Source organism: Heterodontus francisci, chromosome 31 (assembly GCF_036365525.1).
Source record: "Heterodontus francisci isolate sHetFra1 chromosome 31, sHetFra1.hap1, whole genome shotgun sequence".
NCBI lineage: Eukaryota > Metazoa > Chordata > Chondrichthyes > Heterodontiformes > Heterodontidae > Heterodontus > Heterodontus francisci.
Window position 1 is genome coordinate 62,318,689 of NC_090401.1, and position 17,081 is coordinate 62,335,769.

The 17,081-nt window shown below is 44.5% G+C and overlaps 1 protein-coding gene across 1 annotated transcript in view; it reads left to right on the forward strand.

Annotated features, from left to right (window-relative positions):
* Positions 1 to 1,010: 1,010 nt before the first annotated feature.
* hdac1 (histone deacetylase 1) overlaps positions 1,011 to 17,081 on the forward strand; it is a 65,806-nt gene continuing 49,735 nt past the window's right edge. The window contains exons 1-2 of the mRNA XM_068011780.1: positions 1,011 to 1,119; positions 10,574 to 10,686. Of these exons, the coding sequence (XP_067867881.1) occupies positions 1,068 to 1,119; positions 10,574 to 10,686 (165 nt within the window). The 5' untranslated portion in view covers positions 1,011 to 1,067. The remainder of the gene's footprint in view (positions 1,120 to 10,573; positions 10,687 to 17,081) is intronic.

The following is a 17,081-nucleotide window of genomic DNA, read 5'->3' on the forward strand; positions in this document are numbered from 1 at the left end:
TTTATTGATTAATTAAATTCAAATTCCCCCAGCTGCTATGGTGGGATTTAAACTGCTGTCTCAGGAGCATTAATCCAGGCCTAGAGTTTAGCAAGTCCAGTAACATTACCGCGATGCTACAATCCCCCTTATTCAACTCTCTTTTAAGTTATGTTATAGTCTTTGGCTTTTCTATGTTTAGACCCATTGACTTTTTATATAGAGCCTGGTTTTGATATTGACCATTTATCTTCAGTTGTCGCTTTTCACAGCCTCCTCTGGTATTTATTGTCCTACTTTAACTGTCCTCTGCAAAAAGATGAGAAAAAAACTTGCAGGGAAAAGGCAGGTAGTAGGACTAGCTGAGGTGCCCTTACAGAGAGCCAGTACAGACATGATGGACCGAATGGCCTCATTCTGTGCTGTAATCATTCCATGAAAAATGTGTTAAATAGCTTATTGAATAGCTTCCCATCCCCTCACTTGCAGGTACAAGATGGCCACTTTGTCTCCAAGTAGTCCCTTTCTTTGGTTTATCTACATATAAAATGCCCTTGTTAATTTCCTTTATACTGACCACCAGTATTCCTTCCTGCACCTTTAGACTATTGTCCTGACCATGGATTGACCATCCTCCCCTAGTTGGAGCCAGACATTCTGGGTTGCACCAACTCATTTAGAAAGTAATGAAATATGCAAAGTTATTGATATCTATGCAGATTTGATGAGTGCATCTCGTGGCCAGTTAAATGAATCTTACTGCTTTGGTCCCGTTGCAAAGCTAAATCTCTTTGTAAAATGTCCCAATAACCCATCCCTGAGCCCCCTCCACCATTGTGGATGTGATGGCAAAACCCAGTCAATAGGGGGCACCAGGCAGCCTCGCACATCCTAACTTGCTGGTTCGCTGTCCCCGCCTCCTTGTTTGCTATTTGTTAGCAGCTGCTGACGTCATAGAGTTTCACGGCTTCCGCGCGGGAATGCGTCTTTCCCATTGGCCCGGCCTCTGTCAATCACTGTGACGTGCATCAGTCGCCAGCAGCGAGCTGGGTTGCACTGGTGGAGTTGGTTCAGCGGCCGCGGGTAAAATGGCGCTGACCCAGGGCGGCGGCAAAAAGAAGGTTTGCTATTACTATGACGGTAAGGCTGGGCTGGGGGAGTGACTGCAGAGGGCCTGCGGGGCAGTCTGGCTGCGCGGTCCGGCCTCCAGTAGCCCCGGGGTTGGGGCTGCCGAATTTGCATTGTCTCTGTCCCGGGGGGGTGGTGAGGGGCCGGGGCCCAGGAGGTGGAGCCCGGGGCCTGGGCCTGGGCCCAGGAGGTGGAGCCCGGGGTCTGGGCCTGGGCCTGGGCCCAGGAGGTGGAGCCCGGGGTCTGGGCCTGGGCCCAGCAGGTGGAGCCCGGGGTCTGGGCCTGGGCCTGGGCCCAGGAGGTGGAGCCCGGGGCCTGGAGCTGAGGCCGGGATCGGGAGGTGGGGGCCGGGCCTGGCGCCTGGGTTTACTCCCCTCTCAGTAAAGACAGACTTTCTCCATTATTATTCCTCTAATTATTAAATGGATGTTGAGTCTTTGTGGAAGGTTTGATATTTCCCATAGAGCTGCCACCCCCAATGCCCCTGGGGCAATGCACCGGCCTTGGATTCAGTCTCTGCAAAGTACAGAACACCACAATGTGGCCGCATTGCCTGACCAGAACTCAGTGCAGTTATTAACATTATTTCACTCTTGCTGAGAGTCAGGTGTATTTCCCATTGCTGCCTGTTCAATAGAACCTTTCAGGTGCTTTGTGAATTTCAGCATTGTCCTATTCTCTTGTTGCAGTTTGTTCTGTTCTTCTCGATGGAGCAAGTTTTTTAAATGATTGGATATGAATATTTTTCCTAGGAACACTAAAATTATATAAAAAGGAAAAGCACCAGAAATGCTCAGCAGGTCTGGCAGCATTTGTGAAGAGGGAGAAACAGAGTTAACGTTTCAGTTCTGACAAAAGGTCATCAACCAGAAACCTTGACTCTGTTTCTGTCTCCTGAGCTGCTGAGTATTTCCAGCATTTTCTGTTTAGTACAGGTTTCCACATTTGCAATGTTTTGTTTTTGTACGAAAATAAAGATTTCCCTTTTCCTTGAAGGATTGTTATTATATATGTGAGGAAATGTGCTCCAAGTTGAACCAGATGAGTTTTTATGAAAATCCAGTAGTTACAAGTTGTCAAACTCCAAGCCTACTTTCTGGTCTGTTGAGTTTGCTGATCGTGGCTAGTGTGGAAGTGGTATTTGTCTGCAGGGTTTTGAGTACAACATGCCAGTTGCATCTACCATAATTGTTCATATCAAAACCTGGGATGTTCTGGTGGGACCCACCAGAGCATAAGAAATGGGCGCAGGAGTAGGCCATTTGGCCCCTCGAGCCTGCTCCACCATTTAATAAGATCATAGCTGATCTGATTGAGGCCTTAACTCCACTTTCCTGCTGGCCCCCGATAACCCTTGGCTCCCTTGTAGATCAAAAGTCTATCTAGCTCAGCCTTGATTACGTTCAATGACCCAGGCTCTATTGCTCTCGGGTAGGGAATTCCAAAGATTAATGACCCTAAGGAGAATAAGTTCCTCCTCCTCCTCCATCTTAAAAGGGAGACCCCTTATTTTGAAACTGTGACCCCAAGTTCTAGATTCCCCCATGAGGGGAAACATCCACTCAGCATCAACCCTTTCGAGCCCCCTCAGAATCTTGTTTCAATACGATTACCTCTCATACTTCTAAACTCCAATGAGTATAGCCCAACCTACTCAACTTTTACTTATAAGAAGACTCCTCCATCCCAGGAATTAACCTAGTGAACCTTCTCTGAACTGCCTCCAATGCAAGTACATCTCTTCTGTATGCAGTACTCAAGGTGCGGTCTCACCAATGCCCTGTACACTTGCAGAAAGATTTTACTACTTTGAGTCATGGAGAGCTACAGCAGTGAAACAGGCCCTTCGGCCCAACGAGTCCGTGTCGACCATCAACCACCCATTTATACTAATCCTACATTAATCCCATTTTTTCCCCCTCACGTCCCCACAATTCTACCACCTACCTACACTAGGGGCAATTTTTACAATGGCCAATTTACCTATCAATCTGCAGGTCTTTGGCATGTGGGAGGAAACTGGAACACCCGGAGGAAACCTACGCGGTCACAGGGAGAACTTGCAAACTCTGCACAGGCAGTGCCCAGAACCGAACCCGGGTCGCTGGAGCTGTGAGGCTGTGGGGCTAGCCACTGTGCCGTCCCACTTTATGATTAGATTAGATTAGATTAGAGATACAGCACTGAAACAGGCCCTTCGGCCCACCGAGTCTGTGCCGAACATCAACCACCCATTTATACTAATCCTGCACTAATCCCATATTCCTACCAAACATCCCCACCTGTCCCTATATTTCCCTACCACCTACCTATACTAGTGACAATTTATAATGGCCAATTTACCTATCAACCTGCAAGTCTTTTGGCTTGTGGGAGGAAACCGGAGCACCCGGAGAAAACCCACGCAGACACAGGGAGAACTTGCAAACTCCACACAGGCAGTACCCGGAATCGAACCCGGGTCCCTGGAGCTGTGAGGCTGCGGTGCTAACCACTGCGCCACTGTGCCGCCCTTATACTTCATTCCCCTTGCAATAAAGGTCAACATTGCATTTGTCTTCCTAATTACATGCTGTACCTGCATGCTAACTTTTTGTGATCCAGGTCCCTCTGTACTGCAGTATTCTGCTTTTCTACTCTTCCCACCAAAGTGGACCTCACACTTCCCCACATTTCACCACAAAGAATCATAGTAAGTTTACGGCACAGAAAGAGGCCACTTGGCTCATCCTCTCTGCCAGTTGAAAAAAGTTCCACCCATTCTAATCCCACCTTCCAGCATCTGATCCATAGCCCTGCAGATTACGACACTTGAGGTGCATATCCAAACTTCTGAATGAGTTGAGGGTTTCTGCCTCAACTACCCTTTCAGGCAATGAGTTCCAGACCCCCACCACCCTCTGGGTGATAAACGTATTCCTCATCTCCCCTCTAATCTTTCTACCAGTCACTTTAAATCTATGCCCCCTTGCCACTGACCTCTCTGCTAAGGTGAATATGCCCTTCACCTCCACTCTATCCAGGCCCCTCAAAATGTTGTACATTTCAATCAGATCTTCCCTCAGCCTTCTCTGTTCCAAGGAAACAACCCCAGTCTATCCAATCTTTCCTCATAGCTGCATTTTTCCAGTTCTGGCAACATCCTCGTAAATCCCCTCTGTACCCTCTCTAGTGCAATTACATCCTTTCTGTAATGTGACCAGAACTGCACACAGTACTCAAGTTGTGGCCTAACCAGTGATTTATGCAGTTCCAGCATAACCTCCCTGCTCTTAAATTCATGGCTAATAAAGGAAAGGATTCCATATGCCTTCTTAACCACCTTATCGACCTGCCCTGCTACCTTCAGGAATCTGTGGACGTTTACTCCAAGGACACTGGCTTCCTCTACACCTTTCAGTATTTTCCCATTAATCGTGTATTCCTTTGCCTTGTTTGACCTCCCGAAATGCATCACCTCACACTTCTCCGGGTTGAATTCCATTTGCGACTTTTCTGCCCATCTGACCAGACCATCAGTATCTTCCTGCAGCCTACAGCTATCCTCCTCGCTATCTACCACATGGCTGATCTTTGTGTCGTCTGCAAACTTCTTGATCATGCCCCTTTCATTTACCTCCAAATTGTTAATATATGCCACAAAAAGCAGGGGACCCAGTAGAGCCCTGCGGAATGCCACTGGAAACAGCCCTCCAGTCGCTAAAACAGCCGTCAACAATTACCCTTTGTTTCCTGCCACTGAGCCAATTTTGTATCCACCTTGCTGCATTTCCCTGGATCCCATGGGATTTTATTTTTTAACCAGTCTGCCATGTGGGACCTTGTCAAAAGCCTTGCTAAAATCCATGTAGACCACATCAACTGCACTACCCTCATCTATTTTCCTTATTACTTCAAAAAATTCGATCAAGTTGGTCAGACAAGATCTTCCCTTAACAAACCCATGCTGACTATCCTTGATTAATCTGTGCCTTTCTAAGTGACAGTTTATCCTGTCTCTCAGAATAGATTCCAATAATTTGCCCACTACTGAGGTTAGACTGACTGACCTGTAATTATTTGGTCTATCCCTCGCTCCCTTTTTAAACAGAGGTACAAGTCCTCCAATCCTCCGGCACCACAACTTTATACAGTGAGGACTGGAAAATGATGGTCAGACCTTCTGCTATTTCCTCTCTTGCTTCTTTGAACAGCTTGGGATACATTACATCTGTCAAAGTTTTTCCCACTCACTTAACCTATCTATGTCTCTTTGCAGACTGACTTCACAACTTGCTTTCCTCCCTATCTTTGTATTGTCAGAAAATTTGGCTACAATACACACGGTCCCTTCACCCAGGTCATTAATATAGATCATTAAATAGTTGAGGTGAAGGTTAACTTGGACAGAGTTTTGGGGAAAGATCTTGTTTGCCATCCTCCTTCAAGGATAGCAAAGATCAAATACAAAATAAGTTCATTGTGTACAAGGTGTACCGAAATAGTTATCCTTCATGACTCAACTCCTAGGCATGTAATGGGATTAGTTCCTAAGGCCATCTCTTGAGTTCAGATAACCAAACTGAGGTATGTTTGTGGCAAAAGGCGAAATGGTTGTAGGGAGGGCAGACTTTATGCACCTTCTTATTCAAAACCTTGGAACATGTCTCATGGGCATGTCTGCCAAAGCCCCCTCATGGCGAGATGGGTTAAGCAGATAATGCCATTTAAATCTAGCACACAATGCTGAATTTCGACATGTAAGCACATCAAGGTGGTTAGCTAGCACATGGGAAGCTATTGCACATTGATCTTTTCCACCATGTTGAAGATAGATGTTCCTTATATAACAGCGAGGAACATAGGCGAGGAGTAGTCCATCGAGCCTGCTCCACCATTTAATACGATCATGGCTGATCATCCACTTCAATGCCTTTTTCCCACACTATCCCCATATCCCTTTATGTCATTGGTTCTCAACAGCTACTGAAAGATGTTACCTGGAGCCTGATTGTGAGACCCATAAACACTTGTACTTGGTGTCTTGTGGAGAGATAGTCAGGTACAACAAGCTCCTTTCTGCCTCTGCTTAATAGGCTATATTTTGTGGCTTGTGCTCTTTTCAGGAGAACGGTGGCAAGGCATTAACACATTTTGTTGGTGAGTTGTGCTGCTCACTCATCTGTCTGCCTATCGAGGTCTTAAACCTGTACTTAGTTTTCTGATGACTAACAAGTTCTCTTTGGAAAGGTGTTGGAGGTAAATGTAGTCTCTGCTTGATTCTAGGTGACATTGGAAACCAATGTACTAATACATAGGATGATCCTAGCTGGACAAACAGCAGGGAGCTTACTGGTGTTTTGGTGGTAGGTTGAATGTACTTGGGAGTCCTTTAAATTGTGGCTGTTGCCAACGTATCTACACTGTTTGCACTTGGTAAATAAGAGGTACCTGTAGAGAAAGAGGGTGCACTCTATAACAATTAAATGGATAGACGTAAAGTTTTGATTTATCATTAACTTGGTTTAGCAACTCTTAAACACGGTGATAGGTTTCTCTGCATGTCCGTTACCCTAGTGACAAAAAAGTTTTTGCTGTCATTCCCACCGGGGTGGTGAATCAGCTGAGCTTAATGTTGGTTGGTTATATAGTGACCCTGGTGGATGGGAGGGTGGCGGGTGTGTGTGCATGCATTTCGTAAGAACAGGATTGAGCTGCATTTTGTGTCCCCCAAGTTATAATGCAGTCGGACAATGGCTGAAAATGTCACTGGCATATTTGTTCTTCCCGGTTATTAGGAACTTGGCCATTGAAGCTCAGTACCAGGTTGGCCATGTTGTGCACATTCAAACTTATTAATACCTTTCATTGGGTAGGAGTAATCATTGTGAGACAACATGGCTTAAAGATGTATGAATTCAAAAGTTTACATGCCATTTTAAATTTAAGCTGTTATCTTGAAAATGGCTGAGTCTCCATCTGCTTGTTTGGAGTTGGGTCAATGCTTTAATGAAGTAGTCAAGTTTTAGCTTTGTTTTTAGACATAGAAAATAGGAGCAGGAGTAGGACGTTCGGCCCTTTGGGCCATTCAAAAAAGATCATGGCTGTTCGTCTAATTCAGTACCCTGTTCCCGCTTTCTCCCCATATCCCTTGATCCTTAGACATTTAGCTTCAGTCTTGAGTTCAATACTGATTTTCCTAGGGATTTTGCTATTGCTTTACTGTAGATTATTCATGACCATCCTGGAGTAATTTGTTACTGAAAGAAAGGTCACCATTTTGTGAGTATTGAATTTGGATGTTGGCAAATATAACCAGTAGTACATGCCCCTGGTTGGTGGTGTGGTCAGGGTTTAGATGATTGTAAAAGTAGAAGCTCTTAGGGATGGCCTAGTGAGAGAGGAGCAAATAAGTTGGTAATGTATCAAGGGTTCAGTTGACTTTAAACCACAAAGATGAAACTAAAACGCTTTATATTGTGGATGCTCAAAGAGTTTGGTAAGGCACCACGTAAGAGATTTGGCAAAAGTAATGTCACGTGGGCTGTGGTGACATGGATAGAGAGATGGTTGGGGGGCAAAATGTTCAGGGTAAACAGAAGTTCCTTACACTTGAACAATGTGGAGCTTGGTGTTTATGGGAGTCTGTTATAGGTTGTCTTTCTAGCTACAGTGTACATAATGTGATCTGGATTTTGTAATTTAGTTAACAGTAACAGAAATTGCTGACATCAAATTGGGGCAATTTGTGTTAAGGATTGTGAAACACGGCAGGTTACTATGAGGGGCCGGTGAATAGCCATTGCAGTTGCACGTTGAAAATGTAAAGTAAAAATTTTCTTCTTTGGCCTCCTTTTCTCGAGAGACAATGGGTAAGCGCCTAGAGGTGGTCAGTGGTTTGTGGAGCAGCGCCTAGAGTGGCTATAAAGGCCAATTCTGGAGTGACAGACTCTTCCACAGGCACCGCAGATAAAATTGGTTGTCGGGGCTGTTACACAGTTGGCTTTCTCTTTGCTCTTCTGTCTTTTTTCCTGCCAACAGCTAAGTCTCTTCGACTCGCCACTCTTTTGCCCTGCCTTAATGGCTGTCCGCCAGCTCTGGCGATCACTGACAACTGACACCCACGACTTGTGATCAATGTCACAGGACTTCATGTCGCGTTTGCAGACGTCTTTAAAGCGAAGACATAGACAGCCGGTGGGTCTGATACCAGTGACGAGCTCGCTGTACAATGCGTCCTTGGGGATCCTGCCATCTTCCATGCGGCTCACACGGCCAAGCCATGTCGAGCGCCGCTGGCTCAGTAGGGTGTATAAGCTGGGGATGTTGGCCACCTCGAGGACTTCTGCGTTGGAGATACGGTCCTGCCACTTGATGCCAAGGATTCTCCGGAGATAGCGATGATGGAATGAGTTGAGATGTCGCTTTTGGCTGACATATGTTGTCCAGGCCTTGCTGCCGTAGAGCAAGGTACTGAGGGCACAGGCTTGAAACACTTGGACTTTTGTGTTCCTTGTCAGTGCGCCATTTTCCCACACTCTCTTGGCCAATCTGGACATAGCAGCGGACGCCTTTCCCATGCACTTGTTGATTTCTGCATCGAGAGACAGGTTACTGGTGATAGTTGAGCCTAGGTAGGTGAACTCTTGAACCACTTCCAGAGCGTGGTCGCCGATATTGATGGATGGAGCATTTCTGACGTCCTGTCCCATGATCGTTTTCTTGAGGCTGTTGGTTAGGCCAAATTCGTTGCAGGCAGCCGCAATCCTGTCGCTGAGTTTCTACAGACACTCGTCTTTTTGGGATGTTAATGTAGCATCGTCAGCAAAGAAGAGTTTCCTGATGAGGACCTTCCGTACTTTGGTCTTCGTTCTAAGACAGGCAAGATTGAGCAACCTGCTATCTGATCTTGTGTGGAGGAAAATTCCTTCTTAAGACTTGAACGCATGTGAGAGCAGCAGTGAGAAGAAGATCCCAAACAGTGTAGGTGTGAGAACACAGCCCTCTTTCACACCACTCAGGATAGGAAAGGGGTTTGATGAGGCACCGCTATGCTGAATTTAAAAATTGATGAAAGTAAAAATAGGGAAAGGAAATGCACCTTAAATGGTAAGGTGATAAGTGGGCCATAGTGTGCAGATACATGGGCATAATCGGTGGCAGCACAACTGGTGGTTTTAAAAACTGCAAATGGAATCCTTGGTTTTGTATCTAGAGGCACAGAATCAATATTTTTCCTTCATCTCCACTCTAGATCTCTTGCCAACCATCTTAATTCTGTGTCTTCTGGTTACCAACTCTCTTCCCTGTTGGGGGGGGACCCTTAAAATTGTGAACACCTCTATTAAATCTCATTATTCTTCTGTACTCCAAGAACAATCCCAGCTTCTCTTGTGTCTCAACAGACCTCAAGTTCCTGATTCCTGGTATAATTGATACATCTCCTCTGATCCTCTCCAAGTATATGGAACAAATGGTGTTGAATTGTATCACTGTTTGGTAAGACAGTAACATGGCACAATTTCAGAATTGTAGAGGTAAAATATCAGTTGGCAAAAAATAAATTAATTTATTCATTCACAGGATGTTGGTGTTGCTGGCAAGGCCAGCATTTATTGCCCATCCCTAATTGTTCTTGAGAAGGTGGTGGTGAGCTGCCGCCTTGAAACTGCTGCAGTCCATGTGGTGTATGTACAACAACAGTGCTGTTAGCGAGGGAGCTCCAGGATTTTGACCCAGCGCTGATGAAGGAACTACAATATATTTCTAAGTCAGGATTGTGTAACACTTGGTGGTGATGGTGTGTCTGTGCACCTGCAGCCCTTCTACCTTCTAGGTGGTAGAGGTTGTGGGTTTGGGAGATGCTGATGAAGAGGCCTCGGTGAGTTGCTGTGCATCCCGTAGATAGTAAACACTGCAGTCAGGGTGTGCTGATGATAGAGGGAGTGGGTAGGGCAGTGATCATGTGTACTGCTTTGTGGCAGAGGTGCTTTGTGGCAGAGGTGAGCCATTTGTCACAGAATACCCAGCCTCTGACCTGCTCAAAGAAGTCTTGGTGAGTTGCTGCAGTGCATCTTGTCGATGGGATGTACAAAATGTCTCAACGTGTTGGTTAGCGTTTCGAATGATGTGCTCCAAACTGTCACTGAAGCAAAGTACAGAGCAGTTTCAAAAGAAATTGCAGAATTGCTGGAAAGAGGAATTTTAATGGGTCTGGAGAGCGTGTAGGATTAGAGTTGTCTGATACATGGTGACATCACCAAAATTAATTACGTCGCAATGCAATTTGCATTATCTTTGGAATAACTGAATTATATTACAGATGTATAGGATAAGATTTATATTTTTCTTGTACTGGCCATAACTCTCTTGTAACTTAGTAATCAGGTTTTTATAGTATATTAGTTATATTTCAAGTCTAAAGATAACTATTGTGTACAACCAGTGTACAGAGACCTTGTCATATTTTTCCATTTGTTAAATACAGGTGATGTTGGGAATTACTACTATGGACAGGGTCATCCAATGAAACCACACAGAATTCGAATGACCCATAACCTGCTACTAAACTATGGCTTGTACAGAAAAATGGAAATCTATGTAAGTATCATTAAATAGTGACTGGATTATTTTGTTTGTGTGGTTCAACTTTTTGTCATGTCCAATGCCAAAATAAAACCTGAACAACTAATTTAGGCTAAATGTGGTCATCGTGACTGTGAATCCTGATGCAGGCTTCAGGTTCCAGATTACAGTGTGAGTACAGCTGCATAAGGGTAAAATGGAATGAAGCACATATGTATACAAGGTAAGTAAAAATCTGATGCTTGTAAGTGGCAAGTACCTGATAAATCTCTATAATTAAAAGTTATTTGTCCAGCATGCAACTATAGTGTCACTCCCCTCAAAGGTGGTGTGTTTTTTAAAAAAAAGTCTTGACTAGCTCAAAACATCACTTTCTGTGAAAAGGTATTGACATGTGTCCAATTGATTAACAGTGAATTAGATAAATGGTAATCCTTCTTTGGCCTCCTTATCTCGAGAGACAATGGGTAAGCGCCTGGAGGTAGTCAGTGGTGTGTGGAGCAGCGCCTGGAGTGGCTATAAAGGCCAATTTTAGAGTGACAGGCTCTTCCACAGGTGCTGCAGAAAAATTTGTTTGTCAGGGCTGTTACACAGTTGGCTCTCCCCTTGCGTTTCTGTCTTTTTTCCTGCCAACTGCTAAGTCTCTTCGACTCGCCACTCTTTAGCCCCACCTTTATGGCTGCCCGCCAGTTCTGGCGAACGCTGGCAACTGACTCCCACGACTTGTGATCAATGTCACAGGACTTCATGTCGCGTTTGCAGACGTCTTTAAAGCGGAGAAATGGACGGCCGGTGGGTCTGATACCAGTGGCGAGCTCACTGTACAATGTGTCTTTGGGGATCCTGCCATCTTCCATGCGGCTCACATGGCCAAGCCATCTCAAGCGCCGTTGACTCAGTAGTGTGTATAAGCTGGGGATGTTGGCCGCCTCGAGGACTTCTGTGTTGGAGATACGGTCCTGCCACCTGATGCCAAGTATTCTCCGGAGGCAGCGAAGATGGAATGAATTGAGACGTCGCTGTTGGCTGACATACGTTGTCCAGGCCTCGCTGCCATAGAGCAAGGTACTGAGACACAGGCTTGATACACTCGGACTTTTGTGTTCCGCGTCAGTGCGCCATTTTCCCACACTCTCTTGGCCAGTCTGGACATAGCAGTGGAAGCCTTTCCCATGCGCTTGTTGATTTCTGCATCTAGGGACAGGTTACTGGTGATAGTTGAGCCTAGGTAGGTGAACTCTTGAACCACTTCCAGAGCGTGGTCGCCAATATTGATGGATGGAGCATTTCTGACATCCTGTCCCATGATGTTCGTTTTCTTGAGGCTGATGGTTAGGCCAAATTCGTTGCAGGCAGCCGCAAACCTATCGATGAGACTCTGCAGGCACTCTTCAGTGTGAGATGTTAAAGCAGCATCGTCAGCAAAGAGGAGTTCCCTGATGAGGAATTTCTGTACTTTGGACTTCGCTCTTCGGGCAAGGTTGAACAACCTGCCCCCTGATCTTGTGTGGAGGAAAATTCCTTCTTAAGAGTTGAACGCATGTGAGAGCAGCAGGGAGAAAAAAATCCCAAAAAGTGTGGGTGCGAGAGCACAGCCCTGTTTCACGCCACTCAGGATAGGAAAGGGGTCTGATGAGGTGCCGCCATGTTGAATTCCGCGTTTCATATTGTCATGGAATGAGGTGATGATACTTAGTAGCTTTGGTGGACATCCAATCTTTTCTAGTAGTCTGAAGAGACCACGTCTGCTGACGAGGTCAAAGGCTTTGGTGAGATCAATGCAAGCAATGTAGAGGGGCATCTGTTGTTCGCGGCATTTCTCCTGTATCTGACGAAGGGACAACAGCATGTCAATGGTCGATCTCTCTGCACGAAAGCCGCACTCTGCCTCAGGGTAGACGTGCTCGGCCAGCTTCTAGAGCCTGTTTAAAGCGATTCGAGCTAAGACTTTGCTATATGGTAATAGTAACTAGCAAAACCATACAGTCAACTTCCTCCATTTTTACCAAAGCATTTAAGAACCAGCATTTAAAATCAGCAATTCTGACTAATCAAGTTTTGTCAGTTATGGTGCTTTTTGAGCCACTAGCCTTTAAAAGAAAAAAAAAAATTGTTGCATGAACACACATTGGTCCTATAGAAAGTGAGTCTGGGGAATTAATAATGGATAATGAGGCGATGGCAGATGAATTGAACAGATCTTTTGCATCGGTCTTCACTATTGAGGGTACAAGTAACATCCCAGCATTAGCTGTAAGTCAGGAAATGGAACGGAGGGAGCAACTCAAGAAAACCACAATCACCAGGGAAGTGGTACTGAACAAATTGTTGGAGCTGTGGGCTGACAAGTCCCCGGGTCCTGATGGACTTCATCCTAGGGTGTTAAAAGAAGTGGCTATTGAGTTGGTTGATGCGTTAGTTTTAATTTTCCAGAATTTCCAAGATTTGGGGAAGGTACGTTAGATTGGAAAATAGCGAATGTAACTCCTTTATACAAAAGGGGAGATAGAAAGCAGGAAACTACAGGCCAATTAGCTTAACATCTGTCTTAGGAAACATATTAGAAGCTATTATTAAAGACGTTATAGTAGGGCATTTAGAAAAATTCAAGGTAATCAGGCAGAGTCAACATGGTTTTGTGAAAGGGAAATCATGTTTAACCAATTTATTGGAGTTCTTTGAGGGAATTACATGTGCTGTGGATAAAGGGGAACCAGTGGATGTATTGTACTTAGATTTCCAGAAGGCATTTGATGAGGTGCCACATCAAAGGTTATTGCAGAAAATAAAAGTTCATGGTGTAGGGGTTAACATATTGGCATGGATAGAAGATTAGCTAGCTAACAGGAAACAGAGTAGGCATAAATGGTTCATTTTCTGGTTGGCAAGATGTAACGAATGGTGTGCCACAGGGATCTATGCTGGGGCCTCAACTCTTTACAATTTATATAAGTGACTTAGATGAAGGGATGGAAGGTATGGTTGCTAAATTTGCTGATGGTGCAAAGATAGGTAGGAAAGTAAATTGTGAAGAGGACATGAGGGGGCTACAAAGGGATATAGATCGGTTAAGTGAGTAGGCAAAGACCTGGCAAATGGAGTAGAATGTGGGAAAGTGGGAAATTGTCCACTTTGGCAGGAAGAATAAAAAAGCATATTATCTAAATGGTGAGAGACTGCAGAGCTCTGAGGTGCAGAGGGATCTGGATGTCCTAGTGCATGAATTTCACATGGTTATTATGCAGGTACAGCACATAATTAGGAAAGCTAAGAGAATGTTATCGTTTATCGTGAGGGGAATTGAATACAAAGTTAGGGAGGTTATGCTTCAGCTATACAGGGCATTGGTGAGACCACATCTGGAGTACTGTGTAGAGTGCTGTCTCCTTATTTAAGGAAGGATGTAAATGTGTTGGAGGCAGTACAGAGAAGGTTTACTAGACTAATACCTGGAATGGGCGGGCTGTCTTATGACGGGCTAGGCTTGTATCTGCTGGAATTTAGAAGAGTAAGAGGCGACTTGATTGAAACATATAAGATCCTGAGGGGTCTTGACAGGGTGGATGTTTCCCCTTGTGGGAGAATCTGGAACTAGGTGTCACTGTTTAAAAATAAGGGGTTGCCCATTTAAGACCGAGATGAGGAGAAATGTTTTCTCTGAGGGTCGTGAGTCTTTGGAATTCTTTTCCTCAAAAGGAGGTGGAAGCAGAGTCTTTGAGTATTTTTAAGGCACAGGTAGATAGATTCTTGATAAGCAAGGGGGTGGAAGGTTATTGGGGGTAGGTTGGAATGTGGAGTAATCAGTTCAGCCATGAACTTATTGAATGGCGGAGCAGGCTCGAAGGGTCATGTGGCCTACTCCTCCTAGTTCGTATGAAAAATTAAACTTAACTATAACCCTACCTGTTGCATCTTTCAAATGCTGCAACAACTTTCCTCTGAAGAAGCTGGCTTCTTTCTGCATGACTCTTCATCTAGTGGTGAAAGTTACTAACCTGGCTTTCCCTGGTGGCCTTTCCCTGGCTGCAGGCAATTAAAAGGCTGCTCTCATCTTGATAAGTCTTATTTACTTGTTGCAGTAACAGAAAGTAAGAATTTCTGATTTTCTTGACGTTTGCAGTGAAGATTTCAGACATATAGTTAGGCTGCTAAGTGAACTAGCAGACACTGTTGGACCTAAGCTGGTCCTACTTTGGTCTTTTGGAGCATTCTGTGCAACAACAATGCTGGGAAGTTTTGGAACTAGCTCTGTGGATGCAGTTTCTTTTTTTTGGTGCTCAAGTGAGTTATAAATAATAAAATGCTACTGTGCAGGAGGCTGTTTGGCTCCTTGTGCCTGTGTTGGCTCTTTAAAAGAGCTACTCAATTAGTCCCACTCCCTGCTTTTTCCCCAGGTGGTAATACATTTATTTCCACTTCAAGTTTGATCCAGAGCATAACGTAAGAAATAAGAGCAGGAATAGACCATACGGCCCCTCGAGCCTGCTGTGCATTCAGTGCGATCATGGCTGATCTTCTCCACTTTCCCGCCTGCTCTGCATAATCCCTTGATTTCAAAAATCTGTCTATCCCAGCCTTAAATATATTCAATGACGGAGCATCCACAACCCTTTGGGGTAGGGAATTCCAAAGATCCACAACCCTTTGAGTGATGAAATTTCTCCTCATCTCAGCCCTAAATGATCGACCCCTTATCCTGAGACTGTGCCCGAGTTCTAGATTCCCCAGCCAGGGGAAACAGCAAAGCTCGTTCAGAATCTTGTATGTTTCAGTGAGATCGCTGCTCATTCTTATAAATTCCAGGGATTATAGGTCCAATTTACTCAGATTCTCAGGAACCAATCTCGTGAACCTTCGCTGTACTACCTCCAAGGTAAGCATATCCTTCCTTAGACATGGAGACCACAACTGTGCATAGTACATCAGGTGTGGTCTCGCCAAAGCTCTATATAATTGTACCAAAACTTCCTTATTCTTCGACTCCAGTCCCCTTGCAATAATGGCCAACATGCCATTTGCCTTCTTAATTGCTTGCTGTATTTGCATACTAACTTTGTATTCTTTGTACAAGTATACCCAAGTCCCTCTGAAGAACAATATTTACAAGTTCCATGCCTTTTTAAAAAAAAAAATTCTGCTTTTCTATTCTTATGACCAAAGTGAATAACCTCTCTCTTCCCCACATTGTAATCCATCTGCCATCATGATGCCCACTCACTTAACCTGTCTCTATCTCTGTGCAGCTTCTTTGTGTCCTTTTCATAGCTTACATTTCCACCTAGCTTTGTATCATCAACAAACTTGGATACATTACTTGGGGGGTCTCTTCATCTAAGTCATTAATATAGATTGAAAGTAGTCGAGGCCCCAGCAGTGGTCCTTGTGGCAATCCACTAATCACAACCTGCCAACTTGAAAATGCCCTATTTTTCCCCACTCTTTGCTTCCTGTCCGTTAACCAATCCTCCATCCATGCTAATATATTACCCCCAACTCCATGAGCTTATCTTGTGTATTAACATTTTGTGTAGCACTTTATTGAATGCCTTTTGGAAATCCAAGTATATTACATCTATTGGTGCACCTTTAACTATCCTACTAGTTACATCCTCAAAAAGCGCTGTTAGTATTGATCTGCTTCGATCACCCTTTCAGTCAGTGCATTCAGATCATCATAATTTGCTGTATTTATATAAAATTAGTTTATCCTAAGGTTATAACTCACAGAATTGCATCTGTAGCAGGCGCAATCTCCTGGCTTCTTTCTGGTCAGTTCCCTGACCGTGTTACTCAGCCTTATAGTGCTTAACCCATTCAAACTTCTCCCAGGCCCTGAACTTTGCTCTCTCCCTGTCAGCAGTAATAATTAGCAGTTGTCTATCAGAAACGGCAGCTGCAAAACAGCGCAACCCCTGTCCTCCAACTCCTGGAAAAAGACTAGATAATTTGTGACATGTTTCAAGCACTGAGTTTTCTATGGCAGGTGGGAGGAAAAGGAGAGAATGACTAAGTATGCAAGAAGCACGCAGCGTATTAAATTTATAGAAAGGATGATAGAACTTGCATTTATATAGTGCTTTTCATGCCATTGATGTATTCTGTAGAAATGTAATCACTGTTATTTTGTAGGCAAACATGGCAGCCAATTTGCACAGCAGGGTCCCAAAATAACAATGAGGTGAATGATCAGTTAATCTATATTGGTGGTGGTTGAGGACGCAGTGATATCCCTTGCTTCTCCAATAGTGCCATGAGATCAGTTGCATCTGCTTGAACGGGCAATTTGACATCTCATCCAAAGGATGGCACCTGTGGCAAAGCTGCAATCCCTCAGTACTGCACTACAGTGTCAGTCTCTATTATGTGCTCAAGTCCCCAGAGTTTGGTGATGAATTGGAGACATTATAACT